Consider the following 25,781-nt stretch of genomic DNA (forward strand, 5'->3'; position numbering starts at 1 on the left):
GAAATAAAAAAAAAAAAATGCTTATATTTTATTGTCACATAACATTTATATGTCACCTTAAAAATACAAAGTTAAAGGTGTCTAAATGTGCGTGTTGTGTGTGTTGTGTGTTGTGTGTTGTGTGTTGTGTGTTGTGTGTGTCTGCAGTGAGTTTGCCAAAGAGAGAGAGCGTGTGGAGAACAGGAGTGAGTTCCTGAAGCTCAGAAGACAACAGCAGATCGAGCGGGAACTCAATGGTTATCTGGAATGGATCTGCAAAGCTGGTATGTACAATATACTAGATGGTGTGGTTCATTTGTCACACACAAAGAGTTGTCGATTCAAATAGTTATCGTGGGTTAATCACAAATTAATCAGACATTTTTTATCTGTTCAAAATGAACCTTAAAGGGAGATTTGTGGGGTATTTAATACTCTTATCAACATGGGAGTGGGACAATATTCTGCTTTATGCAAACGTATTGACTATGACTTTCCCCAAACTGCATGTGATTATCATAAAGTGGGCATATCTGTAAAGAGGAGACTCGTGGGTACCCATAGAACCCATTTACATTCACACATCTGGAGGTCAGAGGTCAAGGGACCCCTTTGAAAATGGCCATGACAGTTTTCATGGCTCTTCAGCGAGTCTTCCTGTTCTCGTCGGTAACGAGACGATAACGTAACTCACTGCAGAGCTCCGTCACTTCACAAGACACGGGAAACCTCTGTTGGTCTGGAGGAGCTGCAGCAGTTATTTCTGCACAAACGTCCACTGAACATTCACTAGATATTCTCAGAGCTAAACTAACTCTTCTGCAGTGTGGAGTGAGCGCGCGTTCACGTCTAAAGGTGGAGCGAGCTGAGCGAGAATGCGCGCTCTGTCTGAGTGAAGGCGAGCAGGCAGAGGAGCAGAGGCAGCAGCCACACACGAGCGCGCATGTGTCCCGACCCGCTACATTTATACGCTTAAAAAGTTACAAACAGTCCCTTTAAGTGTTAGTCGACTAATAATTTCTTTGGTCGAGGACAGTCCTATCTATATTAATTGTATTTTATTTGCACGACTATCATTTGAGCTTTTGTAGTTGATAGTTTGAAGCACACCGACACCTTCAACATCACGATATTCACTACCAAACAAATTCAATCCTGAAGCTTAAATGATGGGGTACGTTTCCAGGGTGATAATGTAGGTATAGCTCTCCTCTGAATGTAATACAAACAGACTTGAGTTATAGCCAGTTGTACAGTTCAATATAAGTGAACAGCCTTGATTTGCACCACTGTGGCAAGGATTAAAGACACTTGTTTGATGCCTGGATAGAGAAGACCCACTATTTGTCTCTTTATCTTTTGTCTTTTTACTGCGATCCATCTGCTGAGGGCTGGAAAGATGTAGAGAAGATGAGAGGAATGGAGGGCTGGATGGTGGAAGGAGTGGATGAAGGGGGTGGTAGAAAGGACAGACCTTTGATCTTCTTGAAAAACACAATCTACATAAAAACAAGGACGCTAAAAAACAAAGGAGGGGAGGGATGAGTAGCAAGCCCAGGTGCAGGCCACAGACTTTGTTTTCATTCAAATTGATGACAACTATAGATTGATATTATGGACGTCATCAAACATACATTTTATGTGTCATATATTTAACATTTGTGTCCGTGTGTGTGTTTTGTAGAAGAGGTCATCTTGGCGGATGATGACAATGAAAAGGAATATGATGGTAGGATGAATTTTATTTTATTTTGTTGTACTGTGTATGTGCATGACTGTGATGTAAGAAAAGATAATAATACATTTAACATATCAGTACTGCTGTGTTAAAGATTAAACACGTGTTACTCTGTTACAGGCTCCCGGAGAAGAGCCACAAAGAACCATAAGAGCAAAGCTGAACTGCTCAACCCCGAGGAAGGGGAGGGAGATCTGGCAGTAGGTAAGAGACACACTCTCGTAAGCAGTACGCAGTACATACTACATACTACTGGCTAACACAGTACACAGTACATACTACATACTACTGGCTAACACAGTACACAGTACATACTACATACTACTGGCTAACACAGTACACAGTACATACTACATACTACTGGCTAACACAGTACACAGTACATACTACATACTACTGGCTAACACAGTACACAGTACATACTACATACTACTGACTTAAACAGTACGAGGTTGTATTACTAGTATAGTATGAGGTTGTACTACTAGTATAGAATGAGGTTATATTACTAGTATAGGATGAGGTTGTACTACTAGTATAGGATGAGGTTGTACTACTAGTATAGTATGAGGTTGTACTACTAGTATAGTATGAGGTTGTACTACTAGTATAGAATGAGGTTATATTACTAGTATAGGATGAGGTTGTACTACTAGTATAGTATGAGGTTGTACTACTAGTATAGTATGAGGTAGTACTACTAGTATAGTATGAGGTAGTACTACTAGTATAGGATGAGGTTGTACTACTAGTATAGTATGAGGTAGTACTACTAGTATAGTATGAGGTAGTACTACTAGTATAGTATGAGGTAGTACTACTAGTATAGGATGAGGTTGTACTACTAGTATAGGATGAGGTTGTACTACTAGTATAGTATGAGGTAGTACTACTAGTATAGGATGAGGTTGTACTACTAGTACAGTATGAGGTAGTACTACTAGTATAGTATGAGGTTGTACTACTAGTATAGTATGAGGTAGTACTACTAGTATAGTATGAGGTAGTACTACTAGTATAGGATGAGGTTGTACTACTAGTATAGGATGAGGTTGTACTACTAGTATAGTATGAGGTAGTACTACTAGTATAGTATGAGGTAGTACTACTAGTATAGTATGAGGTTGTACTACTAGTATAGTATGAGGTTTAGAGTCCAGCCTTTGCCTCTGTCTCACACACACTCAAAGGCAAACAACCGGTACATAGAGATGCTATCTTATCTTGCATATCAGCATTACCTGACCCTCCTCTCCTCTCCTCTCCTCTCCTCTCCTCTCCTCTCCTCTCCTCTCCTCTCCTCTCCTCTCCTCTCCTCTCCTCTCCTCTCCTCTCCTCTCCTCTTCTCTCTTCTCTTCTCCTCTCCTCTCCCCTCCCCTCCTCTCCTCTGCTGCTCTGCACTTCTCTCCTCATGTTACTTCTTTCCCCTTTCCTCAACCCCATGTGTTTACTGTACCTGTTACTGTGTTTAAGATGACATTGTGTTCACTGTGTGCAGTTTTGCTTTTCAAAGATGTTAAATGAACACAACGATTCCAGTAAAGCACCGTTCACTAACACCGAACCCTTCGCCTCGCTCATCCTTTCAGGCTCGCCGTTTGCCCGTGCCAGCTTGAAGAGCTCCAAGCTGGAAGGATCGGATTTCAAGCGGCGGGAGCGCCGGCTACGCTTCGTCATCCGGCACATCGTCAAGTCCCAGGCCTTCTACTGGACCGTGCTGTGTCTGGTGGGCCTCAACACCATGTGTGTGGCTGTGGTGCACTACGACCAGCCAGACCCACTGTCAGATTTTCTATGTGAGTAGGAGGGAGCGGTGGGGGGCGGGGGGATACAGTACGTACATGCACACTTTGTGCAAGCATGCACCGATTATCTCCACAAATACTCTCATCACAGATTACTGGAAGGGAGTGGGTGAGCAAATTCTTAAGTAAATGTGACTAAATCCATGAAAGAGCTGACCCAACCAGTTAACACGAGCACATCCAAACACAGAATGTCTTCCTCTTGCACAGATCCTCTCATTTTTAATATATATATATACACATACAGACATGCACAGATGGGACAAACAAAATACAAATAATCTAATTTTAAAGCGATCAAAAGATGCATTGAAATAAAAAGCTAGATATTTGATATAAGCATTATAGCAGTGGTTTAACCAAATGGTGTAACGTACGTAGGATACAAAACAACACAGTGAGAGATTGAGCTTGGAGCATGAGTGAATAAGTATATTTGTTAATTTACATTACAGAAAATGTCGAATTTTCATGCATTTTAAATACAAATTACAGATTCTGTTACTTTTTTTTTTTTTATTTGAACACTGTTTTTATTATTGTGCTTTTAACGATTAAAACTTGCAAACACTACCCTCCACATGAGATCATACACAGTATAGAATAAGAATTATACATTTGTAATAAACAATCTGAGTGTGCCTTTCTGAGCAACATAAAAGTAATAATAAAATAAATAATATAATAATAATAACAATAATAATAATAATAATAATAATAATAATAATAATAATAATAATAATAATAATAATAATAATATAATATACAATAATTAAATAAAGAAACTAAATAAATAAATAAATAAAAATAATAATACATTTTTAAAAAAAGGGGATGGATGCCTATTACCTTTGTCAGTGAACTGACAATTGGTGTATCTATTCTAGTTGTATATGAAATGAATCTCACAAAACATTCCTCCTCCTCCTCTTCCTCCTCCTCCTCCTCCTCCTCCTCCTCCTCCTCCTCTCTTCTTGTCTTCTTCTCTGCGTATAGATTTTGCTGAATTAATCTTCCTGGGGATATTCTTGACGGAGATGATGGTAAAGATGTACGGCCTGGGGAAGCAGGCCTACCTCAACTCCTCCTTCAACTGCTTCGACTGCATTGTGAGTCCCACAGCTCAGACCATTTAAACCTCGTAACCTTATATAAACCTATATGAATAACCACATGCTTGTGTCTGCATCAGGTGATATGCGGTAGTATATTTGAAGTGCTGTGGTCCATCATCCAGCCGGGCACGTCGTTTGGCATCAGTGTGCTACGAGCTCTCAGGTTATTGAGGATTTTCAAAGTCACCAAGTGAGTCTCTACTGTATTCTAGTTTTTATTTGAATCAATATAACGAACGTAACTCAACTCAGTTAAACACACACATTTCCTTTCCTGTCTGTTTTTCGCCAGGTACTGGGCATCTTTGCGTAACCTCGTCGTGTCTCTGCTCAACTCCATGAAGTCCATCATCAGCTTGCTCTTCCTCCTCTTCCTCTTCATAGTTGTCTTTGCCCTGCTGGGCATGCAGCTCTTCGGAGGACAGTCAGTGCTCTCTTTCCTTCTCTCTCTCTGTGTCTCCCTCTTTACTCCCGTCCTTCCTTTTTAATCGTTCACATTTCATATGCTACTAAGACATTGGTTTCTGTTAATTGCCAATTTGGTTAAGTCATTTTTTTAAGTAGTTTTTAAGAAAAAAAAAGCATCTCTCTCACCCATTTCATTTTTTTCCCCCTGCTAGGTTTAATTTTGAAAATGGCACTCCTCCGACCAACTTCGACACCTTCCCCGCAGCAATAATGACGGTGTTTCAGGTGAGCAGAGGAGACGATGTAAAGGGAAGGGAGGGAGGGAAGCAGAACGGTAGGAGAAGACGAGGGTTGGATAAGGACAAAAAGGACTAAAGAGGACGTGATGATATAATGTAGAACGCTGCTTTTGAATTCTTAAATGTCATCAGTCAAAAGCATACATGTTCTAAAGCTTGTCTCAAACAGAGAATAGGGGTGTGGTTAATAGTCAGACGTGATTCATCACCACGGCAACCAGACTGCATCGTTTTCCAACCCAGTTTAGATGAATTTACTGTTCATCAGACCACAAATGAGACAGGAATTATCTCAACAACACCGACTCTCTCTCACTCGCTCTCTTCTTCACCGCCTCCTCCTGGCGAGGCGGCCGTCTGGCTGCTGCTGCACCGAGGAGCCGCACGCCGGCCACAGCGCACCGGAGGACGGATAGACATGTTAAAGAGGTCCGACGTTTGAAATGCAGTTTCAGAGCGTTCCGGAGGTGTTAACACCGGCCTCTCTCCTCAGCTACAGCACCAACTTCAGGCTGGTGCACGCCAAGGGTAGAGTAAGATGAGCAGGGAGGCAGGGAAGCATCTGATTGGTTCTTTCCAAGCGGACCGCGAGGCAGTGACTGGTAGACGTTTTTACAGGTTTACAGCAGCTACAGATGACGGCTCTTTTCCGCTCCTTTTTCAGAGCTCATCAGTAATGGATCGCTGTCGGGGCGTAAAGACCATTTCAACCAATAGAACACATAGTGTATACTGGAGAACATCGTCAACCCTGACTTTAAAGTTATTTATCAAAATAATTTGCAGTGTATCTAATCAACTTGGTCTGAAAATGACTGAAATAAATATGAAATATCATAGAAACACCTAAAGCACCTAAAGCTTTAAGGTGCTTTAGATGAATGCATGTTGTGTGTGTGTTTACATCAAAGCATAATTAATCTTGAAATAGCTGCATGTACTCGGAGTGAATATGGCCTCATCTGACTATTTGAATGTGTATGTGTTTGGTTCAGATCCTGACGGGCGAGGACTGGAACATGGTGATGTACGACGGCATCAAGTCTCAGGGAGGAGTCAACAAGGGCATGGCCTTCTCTGTCTTCTTCATCGTCCTCACACTCTTCGGCAACTGTATCCCTTGACTGTGAAAATGCAAAGAAGCACACAAAACACTCACACACATATACAGTATACATGTTAGGGCTGGGACAATGTCCTGATTCAAGACTATCACGTTACTCGGGTGCCGATTCGATACATACTTATTTACCTCTAGACCATGGAGGGAAAAAGTTGAATCCTACACTTCTAGGGACTTTTACTTTGGAAAATCTCTAAATGAATCCAGTAAAAATGTTTGATTTTCAGCATGTATGTAGTCAGAGACGTCCTGAAGTCAAATATATCAGTCATTGTCAGGAATTATTTATTATCCAGCAACCCAAAAGTCAAAGAATAAAAACATTTCCCTCACAGATTAGTGGCATTTTTAATCTATAAGGGACATGTAATGTTTTATACTTCTGGTGAATATAATCCATCAATCTGATTTCCATAGATGTATTTTGTAGATACAGTTCCCTTTGTTAACACCTTATTTTGAAAAGCGGACGTAGTCACCATGTGTCTACTTCCTGTAACTTCTCCAAGGTGGTCTCTAGCTCTCCCGTCAGCTCCGTTCTCTTTATCCATCCATGGTCAGCTCCATCGGGGCCGTTTCAATGCAGAGAACATAAATGTCAGTATCTGGGTGCTCTACAGTCGTAGCGTCGGCCCATTTGACCACGGAGACGAGAGCGACGGCCGGCTCCACCGCCACGTTACCGTGATATGATAACGTTTCCTGTCCGTGACAGAGTTAGCATGCAGCTTTAGCTCTGCTCTGTCTAGCTCTGCTGCTTACCTTTCACAATAAAAGCCTCAGACATATAATTTTTGTTTATTCGTCACGCCGCCGGTATATAAAGGCTTTAAGTCCAACCAGAAACTGACAGGATGTTACTGTAACAGGGATACTATGTTGGCTCAGACGTTGGTTCTTCTTCTTTTAATCAATTACTGTAGGTGCGTGTTATATACAGACGTACACATAAACTTCTACATGCTGGATCTCCTTTAACTCTGTGTCTCAGACACTCTGCTGAATGTGTTCTTGGCCATCGCTGTGGACAATTTAGCCAACGCACAGGAACTGACCAAGGTACCCTACAGTCCAATTTTAGTTGTTATGCTTGTATACTCAACACATTCTCACTAGTCCCTCCTCCGCATTCATTCATCTCTTGCTTTTTGATTTCCTTCTTTCTTTCCTTCCGTCTGTGTGTGCAGGATGAGCAGGAGGAAGAGCAGGCTGCCAGTAAGAAGAACGCCCTGCAGAAAGCCAAGGAGGTGGCTGAAGTCAGCCCGCTGTCTGCTGCCAACCTCTCCATCGCAGCGTGAGTTTCTCTCTAATACTGTCGTTTTGTGTGTGTGTGTGTGTCCATTTTAAAACTGTTTTCACACCAGGCAGCGATTTTTAAGGCGGAACATTTGCACGTATCTTTAAAGAAACTCATTCAGCAACTACGAGCCAAGCACTTAAGCAAGATTCAGCTTCACTTTGGAGAAAGCACAGTATACTGCACTAACCCAAAGACCCACGTCATGATGCAAAGAGATTTCTACATATATTAAAATAGCCACCTAAAGCACACTTCTTGACGTTGCATACATCACCCCTGATATGACTTCAGTTTTTTTTTTTTTTTTACATATTTCAGATTTTTTTTCCGTTTGCGTTATTATCGCGATATCCAAAGCCCAGGTATCGCTATCGGTATCTGGACTGAAATAGTCCAGATCGGTGCATCTCTACTCTTTTCTTTCTCTGTATCACACTCTTTTCTTCATAGAACACACACACACACACACACACACACACACACACAAGTCAGTGTTGGATTGATCCGGTCCAGCCCTCCTCTGGTCAGGAGAGCCACAGTCTTTGATCTCTTTTCTCTGTATACACAGGGGTCTTTCCTTTCACTCCTGGTAAAGTTCACACACACACACACACTCATAGCACTCTGTGGTCTGTCCAGGGGAGCCCACGTCTGCTCAGAAATACCTCACACACACACACACACACACACACACACACACACAACACGTACACACAGTTCTGACCTTTACCGCCTTGCTACGTCAGCCTCGGCCCTCTTTATGTCACACACAGATGCAAAGAGAGTTAAACACACAGATGCTCGTAACGTGTTCATCATGTCGTGAATCACACTGTTTTCTGTTACTGTAACTTCCCTGTGCTGTGAGCATTTGGTGTCTGTGTACCAGTAAACTTCCAGAGGGAGTCTGGAGGCCTGTACTACGAAGCAGGATTGGTGGTTAGCGAGGTAACTTCAAGGTTTAACCCTTCAGGGGTTTTTACAGTCCTACGACGGTGAGCAGATCGTATGATGATATTACACACATATGAAGAAGTTAAAGTCATAATCCAGACTAAACACAACACAGTTTAAACTGACAGATGAAGGAAGAACAGCTGGCTGTATGCTGTGGGTGTTTACCGCTTTGAATTATGATTTTATATACATCTTTTTACTTGGTCTCAAGTCCATTTCACACCGCCGGAGTCGAGGATGCAGCTGGGAGAAGGCTGAAATAGTCATACATGTAGTCATAATCTATGCATCCATTATACTCTTAAAGCTTTTTATAATATCACTGCCCCATCTAGACGGTTATATTGGACTTTTCAGGCTGTTAACTTAATAAATCTGTTAATTTACGCATTCACAAATCTGCAATTTTTTTCTTTTGCCAGCTGTCCTTCCTGCATTTGGCAGCTTCAACGATGTTACTTTTAGTCTGGATTATGTGTTTAACTTCTTGGTATTTGTGTAATATTGTAGTTTGTATAATGTGCCTCTCTCTGACAGTAGACTCGTCCATGTCTGTGATTGGTCAGATGCTGTAAACCCCGCCCCCGTTCATGTGAACGCGCTCACAGCCAGACTGAGAAGCCCTGGGTTGATAACCACCGTCGTAGGACCGCTTAGCGGGATCTCTCTGTTGTTAGGGTTAGTTCAACCAGATAACGAGAAGATACCCTGGGTATTCACTTCGTAGTACAGGCCTCTGGAGATTAGATATTTATTTGTCAACACAATGCACATGTTATCTTTGTGTGTGTGTGTGTGTGTGTGTGTGTGTGTGTGTGTGTGTGTGTGTGTGTGTGTGTGTGTGTGTGTGTGTGAGAGAGAGAGAAAGTGTGTGTGTGGGATTAGTTTGAAAATCTACCCTTGCATACTGAACCAGCATCCTGCAGCTTGCTAAGGTTGTTTGCCCAACACCTGCTAGACTGAAATATGACAGGTGTCTTTAAATGTTGCTTAATCTTTTTGTAGGTTAACGCAATAATAAAGCATTAACGCAAAAACGTTTTTAACGGCACCAATTACATTGACGCAATCTATCAAAAAAAGTCAGAAAATGGTCTAAAAAATGTAAAAAAAACAAAAAAAACGTTGGAAATGTCCCCAAAAAATCTGAAAAAATGTACGGAAAAAAATTTAGAAATATGTAAAAGAAAAAAAAAAAAAGTCAGAAAATTGTCAAAGAAATGTCAGAAATAAGTCTGAAAAAAAAAAATATCCCTAAAAATGTAAAAAAAAAAATTAAAAAAATCTGGAAATGGTCTGAAAAATGCAAAAAAAAAATATGTAAAAAAAATATATATATAAATTTTTTTTTAAAAAAATAAATAAATATCCGAAAAATGTAAAAAAAAAAAAAAAAGTCAGAAAATTGTCGAAGAAATGTCAGAAATAAGTCTGAAAAGTGTCAGAAAGAAAGGTCTGAAAAATGTAAAAAAAAAAAAAAAGTCTGAAAATGTCCAAAAGAAATCTGAAAAAATGTCCGGAAATTTTTTTTGAAATATGTAAAAAAAAAATAAGTCAGAAAATTGTCGAAGAAATATCAGAAATAAGTCTGAAAAAAAAGTCTGAAAAATATAAAAAAAAAAAAAAAAAAGAAGAAAAATATAAAAATATTTTAAAAAAATGTCCAGAAAAAAAATTCCAAAATATGTAAAAAATAAATATCCGAAAAATGTAAAAAAAAAAAAAAAAAAAAAAAAGTCAGACAATTGTTGAAAGAATTTCAGAAATAAGTCTGAAAAATGCCAGAAAAAAATATCTGAATAATTAAAAAAAAAAAAATCTGTCCGGAAAAGATATCAGGAAATAAATTCAGAAATATGTAAAAATAAAAAAGAAGAAATATACGAAAAATTTAAAAAAAAAAAAAAAAAGTCGCAAAAATGTCAGAAAAAAAGATCTGAAAAATGTAAAAAAAAAAAAAAAACGTTGGAAATGTCTCAAAAAAATCTGAAAAAAATGTCCGGAAAAAAATTCCGAAATATGTAAAAATAAAATTGTCGAAGAAATGTCAGAAATAAGTCTGAAAAGTGTCAGAAAAAAATTCTGAAATATGTAAAAAAAAAGAAATCCCAAATATCCTGTCAAAAAAACAAAAAAAAAACAGAAAATTTAAAAAAAATAAAATGTCTGGAAACAAAAATTCCGAAATATGTAAAAAAATAAATATAAAAAAATAAATATAAAAAAATAAATATAAAAAAATAAATAAATATCCGAAAAATGTAAAAAAATAAAATAAAATCTGAAAAATATCCGGAAAATAATTCTGAAATATGTAATACAAAAAAAAAAAAATATTCGATAAATGTGAAAAAAAGTCAGAAAATATTCGAAAAAATTTCAGAAATAAGTCTGAAAAAAAAGGTCTGAAAAATGTAAAAAAAAAAAAAAAGAAAAGGTCTGGACAATGTGATAACACTCCCAAGTTGATAAGAGTATTAAATACTTGACAAATGTCTGGTAATGTAGCGCTGTCGTGTGCGTTCAATTCCACTGTATCAGTGTAAATCCAAATCCCTCATTTATGTAGTATAACAAAAAGGTGGAAAGACATTGAAATTCTAATGGAGAAAGTCCTTGTCTTTTCTAAACAGGGATTTTAAACTTGGGGGACATCAGTGGACCATGAAGAATCTCTTAAGAAGATATTCTATGGTAGATTCAGGAAGGAAAGCTACATAAAACCCGTTGGAAAACAGTTGTACGGTTGCATAACTCTTAACTAGGACTCTCTAAATGACAACAAGGTGCACCCTTAAACAGCCGTACAATCTAAACAGACTGCAGGAATACAGTTAAATATAGGAAATCACTTTTTAATCTGTGAGTCTAAAAGGCTGGAAGGAGTTTCACGACTGTATTTTCCATCGTTAATGCACTACAGCTTGTGATAATTATGTTGGAAATGATGCTAAACTAGCTGTCTTGTTTAGAAGTGTTTTTTTTTAGCAAAGTATAACATGGTCTCATTAGTTTGTTAAAACTTTGTGTAATGCCAGGAGTTAGAGGAAGATGATACGGTGAAAGAAGCAAAGAATAATCAGGACAGAACAGGATAAATGAGTGATGCAATTTGTGAGATTACAAAAAGAAGGACAGCAAAAAATAAATAGGATTGTTTTGGATTCACGGATGGAACAAACTGCAGAGGTGAGTGAGTGTGAAATGTCTGGGTGCGGGTGTGATTTGTGTGTTTTGTGTGTGAAGGGTTGCATTCCAAAATGCTCGATATTTTTGAGCAAACGTATTTAAATTTTTGCATTTCAGGAATATATTTTACGAGTAGTAATTCAGTTTATTCCCCTGAGACCCGCAATCACGACTGACTTCTGTCAGATGCTCTAGAAGGTTCATGTCATGTTACCATGTCGAGAAGGAAGATAAATAACGCTTCGTCCACACTGCGAACGTCAGGAGCGCATGGCCGCTGCGACGCGTGGCAGCTGCGTTTCAGCTGCTGCAGCTGTCAGCCCTTTCTTTCTACATAGTCTTTCATAATGGCCATTTCATTTCATTATAAATATCATTTATATTTATTTTAGACAGAGAAAGGTTAAGAAACGTGTGTTTTTTTGTAAATAATAGTAAAAATCCACAATTAAAACCCCGTACTATATTCATTCATGGAGCTCTGCAAGTCACCGCATGTTCTACAACAATCTCCGGCAAATATTTCAGAATAAAAGCCTCAGGTTAAAAAATTGAAATGAAAGCAGGACGTGTTAATTTAACAATAAATCTTTACTTTTTTCATGTACGTGACATATTGTACAGATACAGACGTTGAAACTGTAGTAATGTTGCTGATATGATGTCAATATACAGTCAGTAGATCACTTTCAATGTCTGTTGCTGCTGTGAAGCGCGCGGCTCGCGTCAAAAATAGGCAAGACCTCGAATCTCACGCGTCTCACGCGGGCAGTGTGGCTGCTCTAACCTTTTAACACGGACGCCTAAATAAAAAAACAACAGGTAACGCAGCCGCCACGCACTCCTGACGTTCCCAGTGTGGACGAGGCTTAACGCTCCAGAGTTGGGCTAAATTTTAGCGAGGAAAAACTGTCATGGTCGTTTTCAAATTTATGACTAGACGAACTTGACACACAGTCCTGAGCAGCATCTCAAATTAATCTCCAGGTTCGCAGCTTTCAGATGATGTACACCACTTCTATGTGACATCTACTGTTGACCTGCTATCTCCCCCTAAAGACCCCCTGGACCCTCCTAAAAAAGGACTAAAACGGGTCTTGTGGGTCTCAGAGGGTTAAACAGCACCTTTTATTGGAATAGCGACCGTTTGTCAGGGTAGCCATTTTGGAATGAAATCCTCCTTCTGTTCTTTCGTGCCATCTCACTCACCAGCTGTTTCCCTCCTCAGCAACAAAGTACACAGTGAGTGTCACAACGCTACCGACCCCTTTCTGGACTGGTATTTATTTATTTGTTTATTCATTTCTTTATTGACTTAACAACCATTTCCCTGCTTTCTTTTTGTATTTCAGAAAAAAACCTTCCATTCCTTGTCCCCTTTTTGTTCCTAACTTTTGAAGTACATACATACCTGGCTTTCTTTAGCTGTTATTTGTGTTGGCTTATTTTTCAAGAGTACAGTTTGTGGGTGTTTCCCTTTAAAATGTATTATATAACAAACACGGCTCAGTCACTGTAACAATACGTTTTATAGCCTACAACTATATGATACGTATCGCTTTCCATGGTTCTGATACAATTCAAAGACGATATTTAGCTCATCTAGAGCGATACGCTACGATTCATTGACGATATTTGGCTCATCTAGAGCAATATGAAATTATACGATATGCTACGATACGATACGATACGTTTCAGTGATGATATTTGGAATCATTACACCTCTATTAATTATAGATTATTATAACAAACTCTGACCTTGCCTCAGTGTTATCCTCTACTTTGTCTCCCCACATGGTTTACCAAAGTAGGGCTGTCCTGCCCGGTGCTTTGGCAAGCTGTGTAGACACCCAGACACTTTGTTTTGTAGAGCCAAATGACCCTTTAGATGTCTGTGCCCCCCCCCCCCCCCCCATTGTGTCTTTACGTCCTGGCTGTTTTATGTACTTATACTTTTTGGTGTTGGTTTACACGTCATCCTCATGTCTTTGTGCGTAGATTTTCACGACAGTAACATGTCTTCAAACGGGTCTTTAATTCTGTCAATCCCGCCTCCTTTCCCTGTCCACCCTGCTTCATTTCTGCAGTAAAGAGCAGCAGAAGAACAACAAGGGGGGGATCAACAAGTCGGTGTGGGAGCAACGCACCAAGGAGCTGAGGAGGCAGACCCTGGTGTCCAGCCGCGAGGCCCTCTACAACGAGCTGGACTCTGACGAACGCTGGAAGGCAAGGACAGGGAGGGAGGAGCAAAACAATGTAAAGGACAAGGCAAACAAAGCCCCCTAGACTTGTGCTATCAGTGTACACAAGTGATGGGAATGATGATGATTGGTGTTTAGATATATACAGTATATACAGTAGGTCATTATTTGTTGATGGTGCATTAAAAAGACTCCTCTTGCTCCTTCGGTATCTTCAATCTCCGCCTCTATGCTGCCTCTCTATCCTCCTCCTCACAGGTGAACTTCTCACGTCAAGTCCGTCCAGACATGAAGACCCACCTGGATCGCCCGTTGGTGGTTGACCCCCACGAGAACCGCAACAACAACACCAACAAGACCACCGCCAACAATTCAGACCTCTGCGTCAGCCAGCACCATCCTGCCGATGAGCTCCACAGACAAACACGCCTCCACGAACACGGCGGCCAAGTCGGAGGGGGTGGCGGCGGTGGTGGTGGAAGCTCCGGTCCGGTCAGGCCTCCCTTGGAGCGGGGCGAGTCCTCAGAGAGCAGGCGAAGTCGCAGCAAAGGCGAGCACCACCACCACGCCTCTCACGTCCGACTGGACGCCACGGTGATTCCCGGGCCGGGCTCGGAGGAGCGGCCTTCCAGGCGCCACCACCACACGCGGAGCGGCAGTCGAGGCGGAGTAGGGCAGTCGGAGCACAGGAAGCCCAGGTCGCATCGAAAGAGCGCAGAAGGCGGCGAGGACGGCGGGGGAGGAGGTTGCAAAACGGGGAGACATAAGAACAAAGCGGTTGACGGAGGTGGAGAAGGAGGAGAGCAGGAGGGAGCTGGGGATGGCGGCGAGAGGAGGCCAAGAAGAAGTCGCCATGGCAACCAAACGGAGGGCGAGGGGAAGAGGATGTGCCAGCACAGAAGGAAGTATGTCCAGTGCACGCGGCTGTAGATGATTACGATGATGACATTTTGATGACATCCAAAAAGTTTCTTCTCTGTACTCATATTTTTGTCACACCTTTCTCTGGATATCTTTCCCTTCTTTACTCTCCATCTCAGCTTGCCTGTTTTCTATCGCCAATGATGTCTTCTTCCTCCCTCTTTCTAGGGATTGCAGTGTCCCTAACCTGTCCACCACGCGGCCCATTCAAAAGAGCCTCTCCAGGCAGGACAGCCAGTACAGTGAGGATATGGACAACCTCATGAATACCAAGCTGGTGTCCGGCTCCACCCCGCCCAGCGACGTACATCCTAATCCAGTCCCCAACCGCACCGTGGCCCCTGGCTTTGGATCTGCCCTCCATCTCGCCAACAGTGGCGCTCATGGGAGTTTGGTCACATTAGATAGCTACGGGAGCATCGCCCATCACCGTACCAACAGCGTCATCAGGCTGCCGCACCCTGACTACACAGCTCTAGACATGCCAATCTTTCCATCCACCAACGCCATACTGCAGGGTAAGGGCACGATGAACGGGTGCTGTTTTTCTTCTACTATCTTGTCTCCTCTTCAATAACAAACTCATTTTTACCCCTTTTTTTTCTCTCCCTCTTTGATCCAGTCAATAAGAACGCCAACACGGAACCTCTGCCAGCGAAAGAGGATAAAGACGATGATGATGATGAGAAAGGAGGTGAAGGAGGAATCAAGCCCATGCCTCCCTTCAGCTCCATGTTCATCCTGTCCACCACCAACCCGTAAGTGGGACGGCTACAAATACATGCACACATACTCACCTACACTACGGCTGTATTCTAAACCGCCTACTACATACTACTGAGGAACGCAGTATGCAGTGTACAGTACATACTTCATACTGCGTTACTCGGTAGTATGAAACAGTTAAAGTGATGTATTTAGCAGTATGCTAGACGAGGCTTTAGCCTTTAAACCAGCTCTTGCAGCACTGGACAAAAAAACAAACTCCTACCACTATTACAATATTACCGAAAAAATACAACTTTGATTTTGTTGTTTATGTTCTGTTGGTGAAGGTTTAGAATTTTTTTTTTTTTTGGGGGGGAATGGAAAATGGATCTACTATTAAGTCACAGCTACAACACTTGCATGTGAACACACACTAACAAATGCATACAGATGCAAAGAACTCTTATATTTCAAATTCAAATACATTATACTTACAAAGTAGATCTAATGGTATATGCATAGCTATGGGGCAAGAGAACAAAACGTCTTTGTCTGCTGCTAGGTTTCGGCGGGCGTGTCACTATATCTGCACCCTGCGTTACTTTGAGATGTGCATCCTGCTGGTCATCGCCATGAGCAGTATCGCCCTGGCTGCTGAAGACCCCGTCTGGCCCGAATCCCCTCGCAACAACGTAAGAAAGTCCACACAGTTATGTTGCATGAAATATTATGTGTATACTTGTTATTATTACAATGCATATTGCTTTGTTTTTATTTAACCCCGGCCGCTTTTCTGTCTTTCAGAGGTTGTAGAGGGCTCAGTTTTAAAGCTAGAGGGAAGATATCCTGAACTAGAAAACCTAAAGAATCCATTGGTACCAACCATGCTAGCTTGTCAGGAAGAACGCTAAATGAACAACGCCGTGAAGTTAAAATTTGGGCAAGGAAAAACTAGCATGGTGATTTTCAAAGGGGTCCCATCGGTACCAACCATGTCATACTAGCTTGTCATGAAGGAGGTTAAATAACGCTCCAAACTTGCGCAAAATTTTGGCGAGGAAAAACGGTCATGTCCAGCAGAAAGTGTTGAGTTTGCTCTAATAATGTACTAATCCTATGCACCTGTCTCCAACATTTTATTTTAATGTATCAAAACTAGGGCTGTAAAGGTTAACACAAGTTTGTTTTAACGCGACTAATTTATTTAACGCAACTTTGGATTTAACCCGGACGCGATTCAATCTTTCGGAGGTCGTAGTGGGTTCAGTTTTAAAGCTAGAGGGCATCATATGAAACTAGAAATCCTGAGGAATCCATCTGTACCAACCATGTCATACTAGCTTCTTGCAAAGGAGCCTAAGTAACGCTCCAAACTTTCTTTATTAATCGATTAGTTGTTTGGTTTATAGAATGTCAGAAAATGGTGGAAGATGTCAAACAGTGTTTCCCAAAGCCCAAGATGACATCCTCAAATGTCTTGTTTTGTCCACAACTCAAAGATATTCAGTTTACTGTCACAGAGGAGGGAAGAAACCATGAAATATTCACATTTAAGAAGCTGCAATCAGAGAATTTAAAATGTTTTTTTTCTTATAAAAATGACTCAAACAGATTAATCGATTATCAAAATAGCTGGTGATTAATTTAATAGTTGACAACTAATCGATTAGTTGTTGCAGCTCTAACACTAGTGTAAAATTATGGGTAGACTTCTGAATTTGAAAATCATCATGCAGTGCATATCCACGCAGCAGCAAATCATTCTCTCTTTTCTCTTTGTGTAGGTTCTACGTTATTTTGACTACGTCTTCACAGGAGTATTCACATTTGAGATGCTGGTAAAGGTAAGACAACCAACAACTTCCTCCAGACATGTTGAGAGCCCCACGCCCAAAAGAGGATTAGACACTAAGACCAACATTTCCCATCCACCATACCCAGAGGATCACTTCTCATAACCAGGTTCTCTCTTGCTCCTCTAGATGGTGACTCTAGGGCTGGTCTTGCACCAGGGTTCTTATTTCCGGGACTTGTGGAACATCCTTGACTTTATTGTGGTTAGTGGTGCTCTGGTGGCCTTCGCCTTCACGTAAGTCGTCCCTCCTGCCTCCTGCTGTCCTCCTCTCTCCCCTCCTTGCTCCTCCTTTCTCTCCTGCCTTATTTATCTACTGCCTCACTGGCACCTTGGAGTACAGCCTCTCCTGTTCTTCTTGATTCATCCATGGCTCGGTTCGGGCTCTTCTTCTCTCTCTCTGGACTTCTGTTCTTTCAATACTCTCACACATTTTCTCTCTCAGCTCTCGTCTCCTGTCCCCTCCTCTGTTAAACTCCTCTACAGTTGGCCATTTCTTCTACCTTGTTCTCTCTCATTTCTAAGCCCCTCCACCTATGCCCCAACATGTTAAAAAAAAATAGTGTCCCAGCATCCCCTTCCTATCCACCTCTTCCTCCCCCCTGTGAGAGGTGAGGACCACCCTTTGCACCTGTAACCCTTTAGTGCCCAAGGCGTTCTAGAGCTATAGGCTCCATGCGGAGCCTGGCCAGGTCATGAGCTGAACTGGCTCTCAAAATATCACCACGCCCTTCTCCAAGGCAAAAGCAGGTACTTTAAACCCTACTTAATCTGCATGACTGTGAGGATAAAATACAGTTACATTTGCATAACTGGGTTAAGTTTGGGGCTTAGTTTATGAGCACTATGCTGGGTACAAAGCATGCATTGTGACTTTTGGGATTTGCTGTCGTGCTTTTGCATCGGTGGGGAGAATATGAAGTGAAGCAGAACTGCAGGACTGCTGTTAAAATGTAATGTGATATTACTGTAGATTGAAGCCATACAGAGCAATAAGTTTACAATGGCAATTAGGGATGCACCAATACCCGATACCAGTATTGGGTATCGGGTCCGATACTGTGCTCATGTACTCGCAAAACGGCTCCAATACAACGGCACCGATACCTTACTCCGATACTTTACGGCAGCGTGACGTTAACCTCTCGTCATCATCTTTCGGGTCTTATCGCATGCGCTCACGCTCCACCTCCACGACGGTGTGGGCGAGACGGGCCGGTGGTGCGCCCGACCCCGCGGGGCCGGGATCCCACCTCAGCCGGCGCGCGCTGGCCCTCACTTTCATTGCGCCATGGGGTTTTGCTCGCACCCTCTGACTCACGCGTGCGTTAGACTCCTTGGTCCATGTCTCAAGATGGGTCGGGTGGGTTGCAGACATCGCCGCAGACCCCTGGCGCCTTTTACGTGGGCAGAGTCCCACCCTGGGGTTGCGACGCGGTTGGGGCCACTTGGGGCCACTTTGCAAGCTGGCCTAGAGCCAGTCGCGGCGCACTGCCTTGTATGCTGGACTCCCCAGCTGGCTGTTAACGAGGGTCTTTTGGCACAGAGAAGTACACGTATCGGTACTCTGTATTGGCGAGTACCCAAATGTAAGTACTTGTACTTGTACTCGGTCTGAATAAAAGTGGTATCGGCGCATCCCTAATGGCAATGCTGTAACGTCCGACACGAATACTCACAGGTCATCTGCAGAAGGTTGTGCTTGATCCTATTTCATGACTTTAAAATTCCAATCTATATTTTCAGGAAACCACAACGTCTGCATACATGCCCCACTAATGATTAGTTTTTGTGGTCTTGTGTGTGGGGTTACACCTGAGTGGGGAAAGGTGAGGAGTTTATAATAGTAGATGTGGCAGACACATGAAGCGTCCTCACATGGAGACCAAGATACTCTACCTTTTCTATCTGGAAAGGATTTACTAGTTGATCCTGCCACATGTTCACTGTCCAAGTAAGTGACCATTTGTTATTCCCCTCAAATGTATGCGTTGGTGATGCAGGGCTGAAAACAGTCAGTGTTAATGTCAATGGCTTCAGTAAACGATCCTGGCTGTAAGTCCAGTCTTTTTGGGGAACGTTAGACCTGTGTGCTTGCTCCTTCGCCATTCATATTGTATGGCATCAAACCTTCTCTTGTGTTGGGTAACTGAAGTTGTTGGGCTAGGATGGGGGGGATTGATCCATCCATTTAATTTCCCAGCAACAATAAAATGCACTGAGTTACCTGTTCATGCTATTAGGTACTTGTACACCTGTTTGATCAAATGCATTTCAGTACAACCAGTGCAGTGCCCGTCCGGAATGGGTCTATAGTTTGGCCCCCTAAAGTTCTGCTTGCAGTGTTGAGAACCGCAATATGGCTGCTTGTTCCTGCCAAGCATGAAGTTGATTGGTTGAACGGTTCTTGAGATATGTGAAGGACAGTCCTACATACATACAGTACATACATACATACTTCACTTCTTTTATAGTTAGATGATGCTGCTACGGCGCCACCTATTGGCCAAATGGCACCAAATTTGCCATAGTCACTCAGACATCATATTTACTCATGTCCACCAAATGTGCTTCCAATAGCACAAAGCATTCAGGAGATATGACAATTATTTGTTACGTTACATCAACAATCCAAATGAGGATTGAACGTGGCCCCGCCTCCAACACTGTATCCTCTTTATACATCCATGGTCTAAACGTAAATGGGCATGGCTTGTATGGATAGAATTATCTGAACCCACAAATTCCAGGTAAAAAAAATGTATTTCTGATTTCTGTCTCAGAGATTTTATTTCTGAGTTTTACGGTTCAAAAGTTACAGGCCAAAACAGCATTGTTATACCGCCACAATCTGACCAATTTGCACCACATTCAACACTGCACTCCCTCGGGTCCTGAGCATCACACCCGCCAAGGGACTGACATATTCGTTGCTTTATAGTTAGATAGCCCTTCAATAAATCATGTTTCTAAAGGCATGACGCAGTGTCAACAAGTCAGCTTCACAAAAAAACAGAGGACGTATTGCTGGACTGTCGTATTGGATTGTATTAGGTTGTACAGGTGTAAAGTGGTAAAATGACAACTCGGTGTACAGTACAGCAGCACTGAGTTAAGTTTCCTTGAGTAATTGATCTGACTTGGAAGAGAGTATGAACAGAAATTGAATCACCGGGATGATATAATAATAATCAAACGTTTCCTAAATGTGAGATACTTGAGGCCATGTGACTGTTTTCATTAATCCAACCATATTATGAAACTGAGACTAACTTGGTCTGCATCCATACAAACGCAAGGTCTCCATATCCATGTATCAAAATGGAAATGGCATAAATAATTGAATGCATGCTGCATAATGCATCTGATAAACTATACTTGGTACCGCCTTAACTCTTGATGTCTTTGAGACATAAGCTGACGGGAAGTTTACCAAGTGTAAACCAAAGAAAACCCCTCCACAACTGCATTTTCCCAGCATGATATTTTCCCTTCAGTGCTGCCGTTTGTTCCGTCGGTCTGGAGTTTGGTCCTCGACCGCTCAGCTTTCAAACCTCGAGTCTGTTGAAGCTGAACCGCAGTGAAGTTAGTTGTTCATTATAGCCGTAGAAGACTTACCTGGCCGTCCCCTGCTTATTATGATCTCCCCTTCCTCCTTTGCTCTTTTTTCCATCCCTTCACCTCTTTTACCGGTCATGGCAACACCCAACATCTCTCTCACTTCTTCCTCCTCATCCTGCTGGCCTAAAAAATGTTCACACATTAGAGTTCTTTCAGGAATATGAGGAAGAAAAGATCCAACAAACAAAGAGTAACTTTGATTCTTAAAATTCACTGTTACATCTCTCGAAAAAACGGGGCTGCTATTACATCACTATAAGTTTACCATTATTTTGTGAATCAACGCATTCACTGTATTTTTAGGAATTCTTGTACTGTTTAGTCACCTGATTTGACTGTTATCAGGCCATTAAATAGGCGTTATCGGGCCCACAAGACTCCAGCAAAAGTTGGCGCACAACAGGATTTTCCATGCACAAAGATGCAACGGCGTTGGTGTTTTTTTACTCCGACACAACCTAGATTGAATATCCTACCGCGAGGTCCGGCAGCAGTTGCGCCGGGAAGGTCCAATGACATCATTGTGCATAATTAGTAGCCATGTGCTTCTGTTTACATCTGTGTGCGTCTGTGCTCAGCCGGTCAAATTCACGGCCATCCACGGAACACGTCGTGGAAGGCAACAAAAAAAAAAATCAAATGGCTAGACTTTCTGTCGGGACGTCGTGAGGTGTCCCAGACGCGGTGTCGGTTTTTGTGTGACACACTACACAAGATAAAACGATCAATTTTCGCACACAACACTCCCTACGATGGCCGTGTCGGGCTATAATCGGGCTGATATCGTGTAGTCTGAACCGGGCATACGGCTGAGCCCAGCCACCCTACGAAGGAAGCTCATTTCGGCCATTTGCATCTCATTCTTTCGGTCACTAACCCAAAGCTCATGACCATAGGTTGTTAGAGGGTTGGAATGTAGATGGACCGGTAAATCCAGAGCTTTGCCTTCTGGTCAGCTCCCTCTTCACCACAACGGTCCGGTAGAGAACCACCTGTCCATCTCCTGCTCCATTTCACCCTCGCTCGTGAACAAGACTCCAAGATACTTGAACTCCCTCGCTTGGGAGAGTAACCCAGAGGGTGCCATTTTCCGCCAGAGAACCATCATGGCCTCAGACTTGGAGGTACTGACTCTCATCCCGACCGCTTCGCACTCGGCTGCAAACCGCCCCAGTGCATGCTGAAGCCAACAGAACCACATCATCTGCAAAGAGTAGAGACGCAATTATGAGGTCCCCAAACCACTGAATTACTACGACCACTAGAGGTCGCTGTCGTGTTCTTTTATTCTTCTTCTTTTGTTGATAGATGGTGAAGCCTAATAATGGGTGTAGTAAGCCCCTAATGACCCACATCTATGGTGCTTATAGCGACCGATAACGCCTATTTAACAGTCTGACAACAGTCTAATCGGCTGATTTAGTAGTGGTTGGATTTCTTTTTATTTATTGCATGTCCTATGGCTGCATTGCTGAATGGTAAATTAAGATCATTGTCCATAGATGAACGAGTATCTCCGCCACGTCTCTGGTGGAGTTGTCCATTGATGATTTTCTTAGCATCAATGAAAGAAATGTCAGCTTTCTTATTCTGAGGGACTTATTCTGATTTATCCTGTTTCAGCATGGTCTCACATTGTCTTGGTTTTTGCAGCTTTGAAAGAAGATTTGAAAATGTCTTTAGCTGAAGAAATGTCAACAAGTTTGAACTACTCCTTTGCACAGTAGTACAATGGTAGTGATTGTAGGCCAGCATGGAGATGAGGCATCTCTTGTCCTTTAAAGAAACATTGGCAGGTGCTCCAGGGTTCTAGTGGTGGTGCTTTCTGAATCACTTTTTGTGTCTTCGCTAACTCTCTTTCCCCCTATTTCTTTTTATGTGGAACACTTAAACCTGTCTGTGTTTCTGTTTTTGTGTATATACCTGTGTGCTTCTGTCCTCTAACCTCTCTCTGTTACATATTTATACGTGGGTCTATCTGTCCGCTCTGTGTCTATACTACCTAGGAGGAAATGTTAATTATGTACTGATTGTTTCAATAATCAAAGAGCATACAAAAACAGCACAGCACCTGAACATATTTAAAGTAAATCTGGGTAATAAATGAGTACCAGAGAGAGAGAGAGAGAGAGAGAGAGAGAGAGAGAGAGAGAGAGAGAGACAGAGAGAGAGAGAGAGAGAGAGAGAGAGAGAGAGACAGAGAGAGCTGTGATTACACAGGCAAAGCTGGTAAATACTGTATGTTAACATAAACACAAACAATCAATTAAGCCAGTTGAACCAATAAAGTCTGATTTAACTACGACGGGGGGGTTAACGACACTAATGTCTGACGGGGAGATCCGAACCGGTCAGAACAGACTCGTACGCATCCAGATAGTGCTTTAATTCAATTGGTGGAAAATCAAACAGCACTCCAGAAAGGCTCAGCGGTCTCAATGGAGATGTTTATCGCTCCTTTAATCCAATTTGTCTGGTCTGAGGGCTGCTGGTGTCTTGGAACCGCTCGCGCTGCCCGTCCTGAAACATTTCTGCAGCCTCAGACTGAGCTTCAGGTCCAGACAGGCTCCCGACGCAGAAACAACCGGTCTGATAACTGACCGAGTTTGGTTAGCTTAAAGGGATACCTTGACATTTTAAAGAGATTATTTTTCCACCGGGCAATGTTTGTTCTAGTCGGCAGAATGTGCTTGAATCAAGTTTATATTTGGGCATGTTGATGCATTTCTAGCGGTCCTCATTAACGGTAATTTAAACTACTCACAGTTCATCTCTGGTTCTGAAAGGGAGCGCAAATTTACAGATTTTAAAAGTTGATTGTTCACTAAATTGTTATAAACTAGATTTGGGATATTTGGGGAGTAATTAGAATTAGGGCTGTCGAAGTTAACACGATAATAACGCGTTAATGCAATTTCAAATTTAACGCCACTAATTTCTTTAATGCATTAATGCAACCTGCGATTTTTAGGTTGTAGTGGGCTAGAGTGAAGATACTGGCATCATATGAAACTAGAAAACTTAAGGAATCCACCGGTACCAACCATGTCATACTAGTTTTCTCACAAAGGAGGCTAAATAACGCTCCAAGGTTACGCAAAATTTTGGCGAGGAAAAACTGTCATGGCCATTTTCAAAGGGGTCCCTTGACCTCTGACCTCCAGATCAGTGAATGTAAATGGGTTCTATGGGTACCCACGAGTCTCCCCTTTACAGACATGCCCACTTTATGATAATCACATGCAGTTTTGGGGCAAGTCATAGTCAAGTCAGTCGTGTTGTTAATTGATTTACAATAATAAATATATACATACATTTGCATAAAGCAGCATATTTGCCCACTCCCATGTTGATAAGAGTACTAAATACTTGACAAATCTCCCTTTAAGGTACATTTTTATCTTTAAAGATTTTTTTTTTATTAGCAAAAGGCTTATTTAACAATACAATTCCAACGTGTATCAACATTTCTTTTTTTGTTTTTTAAAACAAATATTGAAACCAGAAAAATAAAATAAAATAATCAGGAAATTAATAATTAAAGAAAAAAATGTGGTAATGATATATTATTGATTCAACTAACTTTTAACTACTTAATAATAATATCCTTAATAATAAAAATTATAATTATAATAATGAATAAATGAAGATATAAAAAATAAAAGATACATTCAAAGTAATGATTGAAATAATAAAGAAAAATTGTTAGAAAATAAATAAAAAGAAACATGTAAAGAAATTACATATTGAATAAAATGCATGTAAATAATAAACACACATATCTAGTGCACATACATGTTTATGAATCTGAATGTAACAATCATGGTTTGAATAAATATAATAGTAGAAAACATCATTGTTATCTCCCACCTGCCTCCTTTAAGGTACATTTTGAACAGATAAAAAATGTGTGATTAATTTGCAATTAATCACAATCATGCGATTAATCGCCATTAAATATTTTCATTAATTGACAGCCCTAATCGGGATACAATAATGCAATTATCAGTTAATCCAGTGGTGTTTTCCAGCTGAATAATAATAATAATACTAATAATAGTAGTAGTCTCTCCCAGAAGCAGCGCCTGGCCTGTGAATCCATCACTAATGAAATGTCAGACCTGAAGGCTGAAGTAGTTTGGTGCTGTGTTCTAGTCACAACTTCTTGTCTACATTTTGTGTTTCTGTGCACGTGTGTTAGATTTGATAGTCTTTGGCTTGGGGGGGTTGATCGAATATAAAAGCAGGCTTTGTGTTCTCTTTTTCTCTCTCTGTCTCTCATGTGGATGTTTTTCCTCCAAATCCCTCCATTCTGTTTCTGTCTCCCACCCTTTTGTCTTTTTGTGTGTGTCTCTCTCTCTCTGTCTCTTCGTCTCACTGTCTCTCACCCCTCATCTTCTCCGTTTGGACCAGCAGCAGCGGCGGCGGGTAAAGTTCTCTGTCTTTTTCCCCCTCCTCATTTTCTCCTTTCTGCACTCTTCAGCGCCTGTTCTTCTGATCACACACATCTCTTTCCTTTTTTTTTTTCATCCGTCACAGTTGACGTCCGTACTTTGTCTTGTTCT

General features: G+C 41.5%; 1 protein-coding gene across 16 annotated transcripts in view; it reads left to right on the plus strand.

Moving 5' to 3' along the window:
• cacna1aa (calcium channel, voltage-dependent, P/Q type, alpha 1A subunit, a) overlaps positions 1-25,781 on the plus strand; it is a 138,121-nt gene that overhangs the window by 55,116 nt on the left and 57,224 nt on the right. For 14 of the 16 annotated variants that reach the window (XR_012596825.1, XM_074657000.1, XM_074656997.1 and 11 more), the window contains exons 8-26: positions 148-263; positions 1,664-1,708; positions 1,838-1,921; positions 3,307-3,513; positions 4,519-4,631; positions 4,715-4,827; positions 4,930-5,061; positions 5,258-5,330; positions 6,340-6,457; positions 7,459-7,526; positions 7,655-7,761; positions 13,142-13,192; positions 14,001-14,169; positions 14,373-15,019; positions 15,204-15,553; positions 15,658-15,793; positions 16,306-16,435; positions 17,528-17,587; positions 17,726-17,832. Coding sequence is in view for 15 of the 16 variants with exons in the window: in XM_074657000.1 (XP_074513101.1) it covers positions 148-263; positions 1,664-1,708; positions 1,838-1,921; positions 3,307-3,513; positions 4,519-4,631; positions 4,715-4,827; positions 4,930-5,061; positions 5,258-5,330; positions 6,340-6,457; positions 7,459-7,526; positions 7,655-7,761; positions 13,142-13,192; positions 14,001-14,169; positions 14,373-15,019; positions 15,204-15,553; positions 15,658-15,793; positions 16,306-16,435; positions 17,528-17,587; positions 17,726-17,832 (2,826 nt within the window). In the remaining variant the exon portion in view is untranslated. The remainder of the gene's footprint in view (positions 1-147; positions 264-1,663; positions 1,709-1,837; positions 1,922-3,306; positions 3,514-4,518; positions 4,632-4,714; positions 4,828-4,929; positions 5,062-5,257; positions 5,331-6,339; positions 6,458-7,458; positions 7,527-7,654; positions 7,762-13,141; positions 13,193-14,000; positions 14,170-14,372; positions 15,020-15,203; positions 15,554-15,657; positions 15,794-16,305; positions 16,436-17,527; positions 17,588-17,725; positions 17,833-25,781) is intronic. The other 2 variants (XM_074657003.1, XM_074657005.1) reach the window with 2 other exon arrangements.

Source organism: Sebastes fasciatus, chromosome 13 (genome assembly GCF_043250625.1).
Source record: "Sebastes fasciatus isolate fSebFas1 chromosome 13, fSebFas1.pri, whole genome shotgun sequence".
Taxonomy (NCBI): Eukaryota; Metazoa; Chordata; class Actinopteri; order Perciformes; family Sebastidae; genus Sebastes; species Sebastes fasciatus.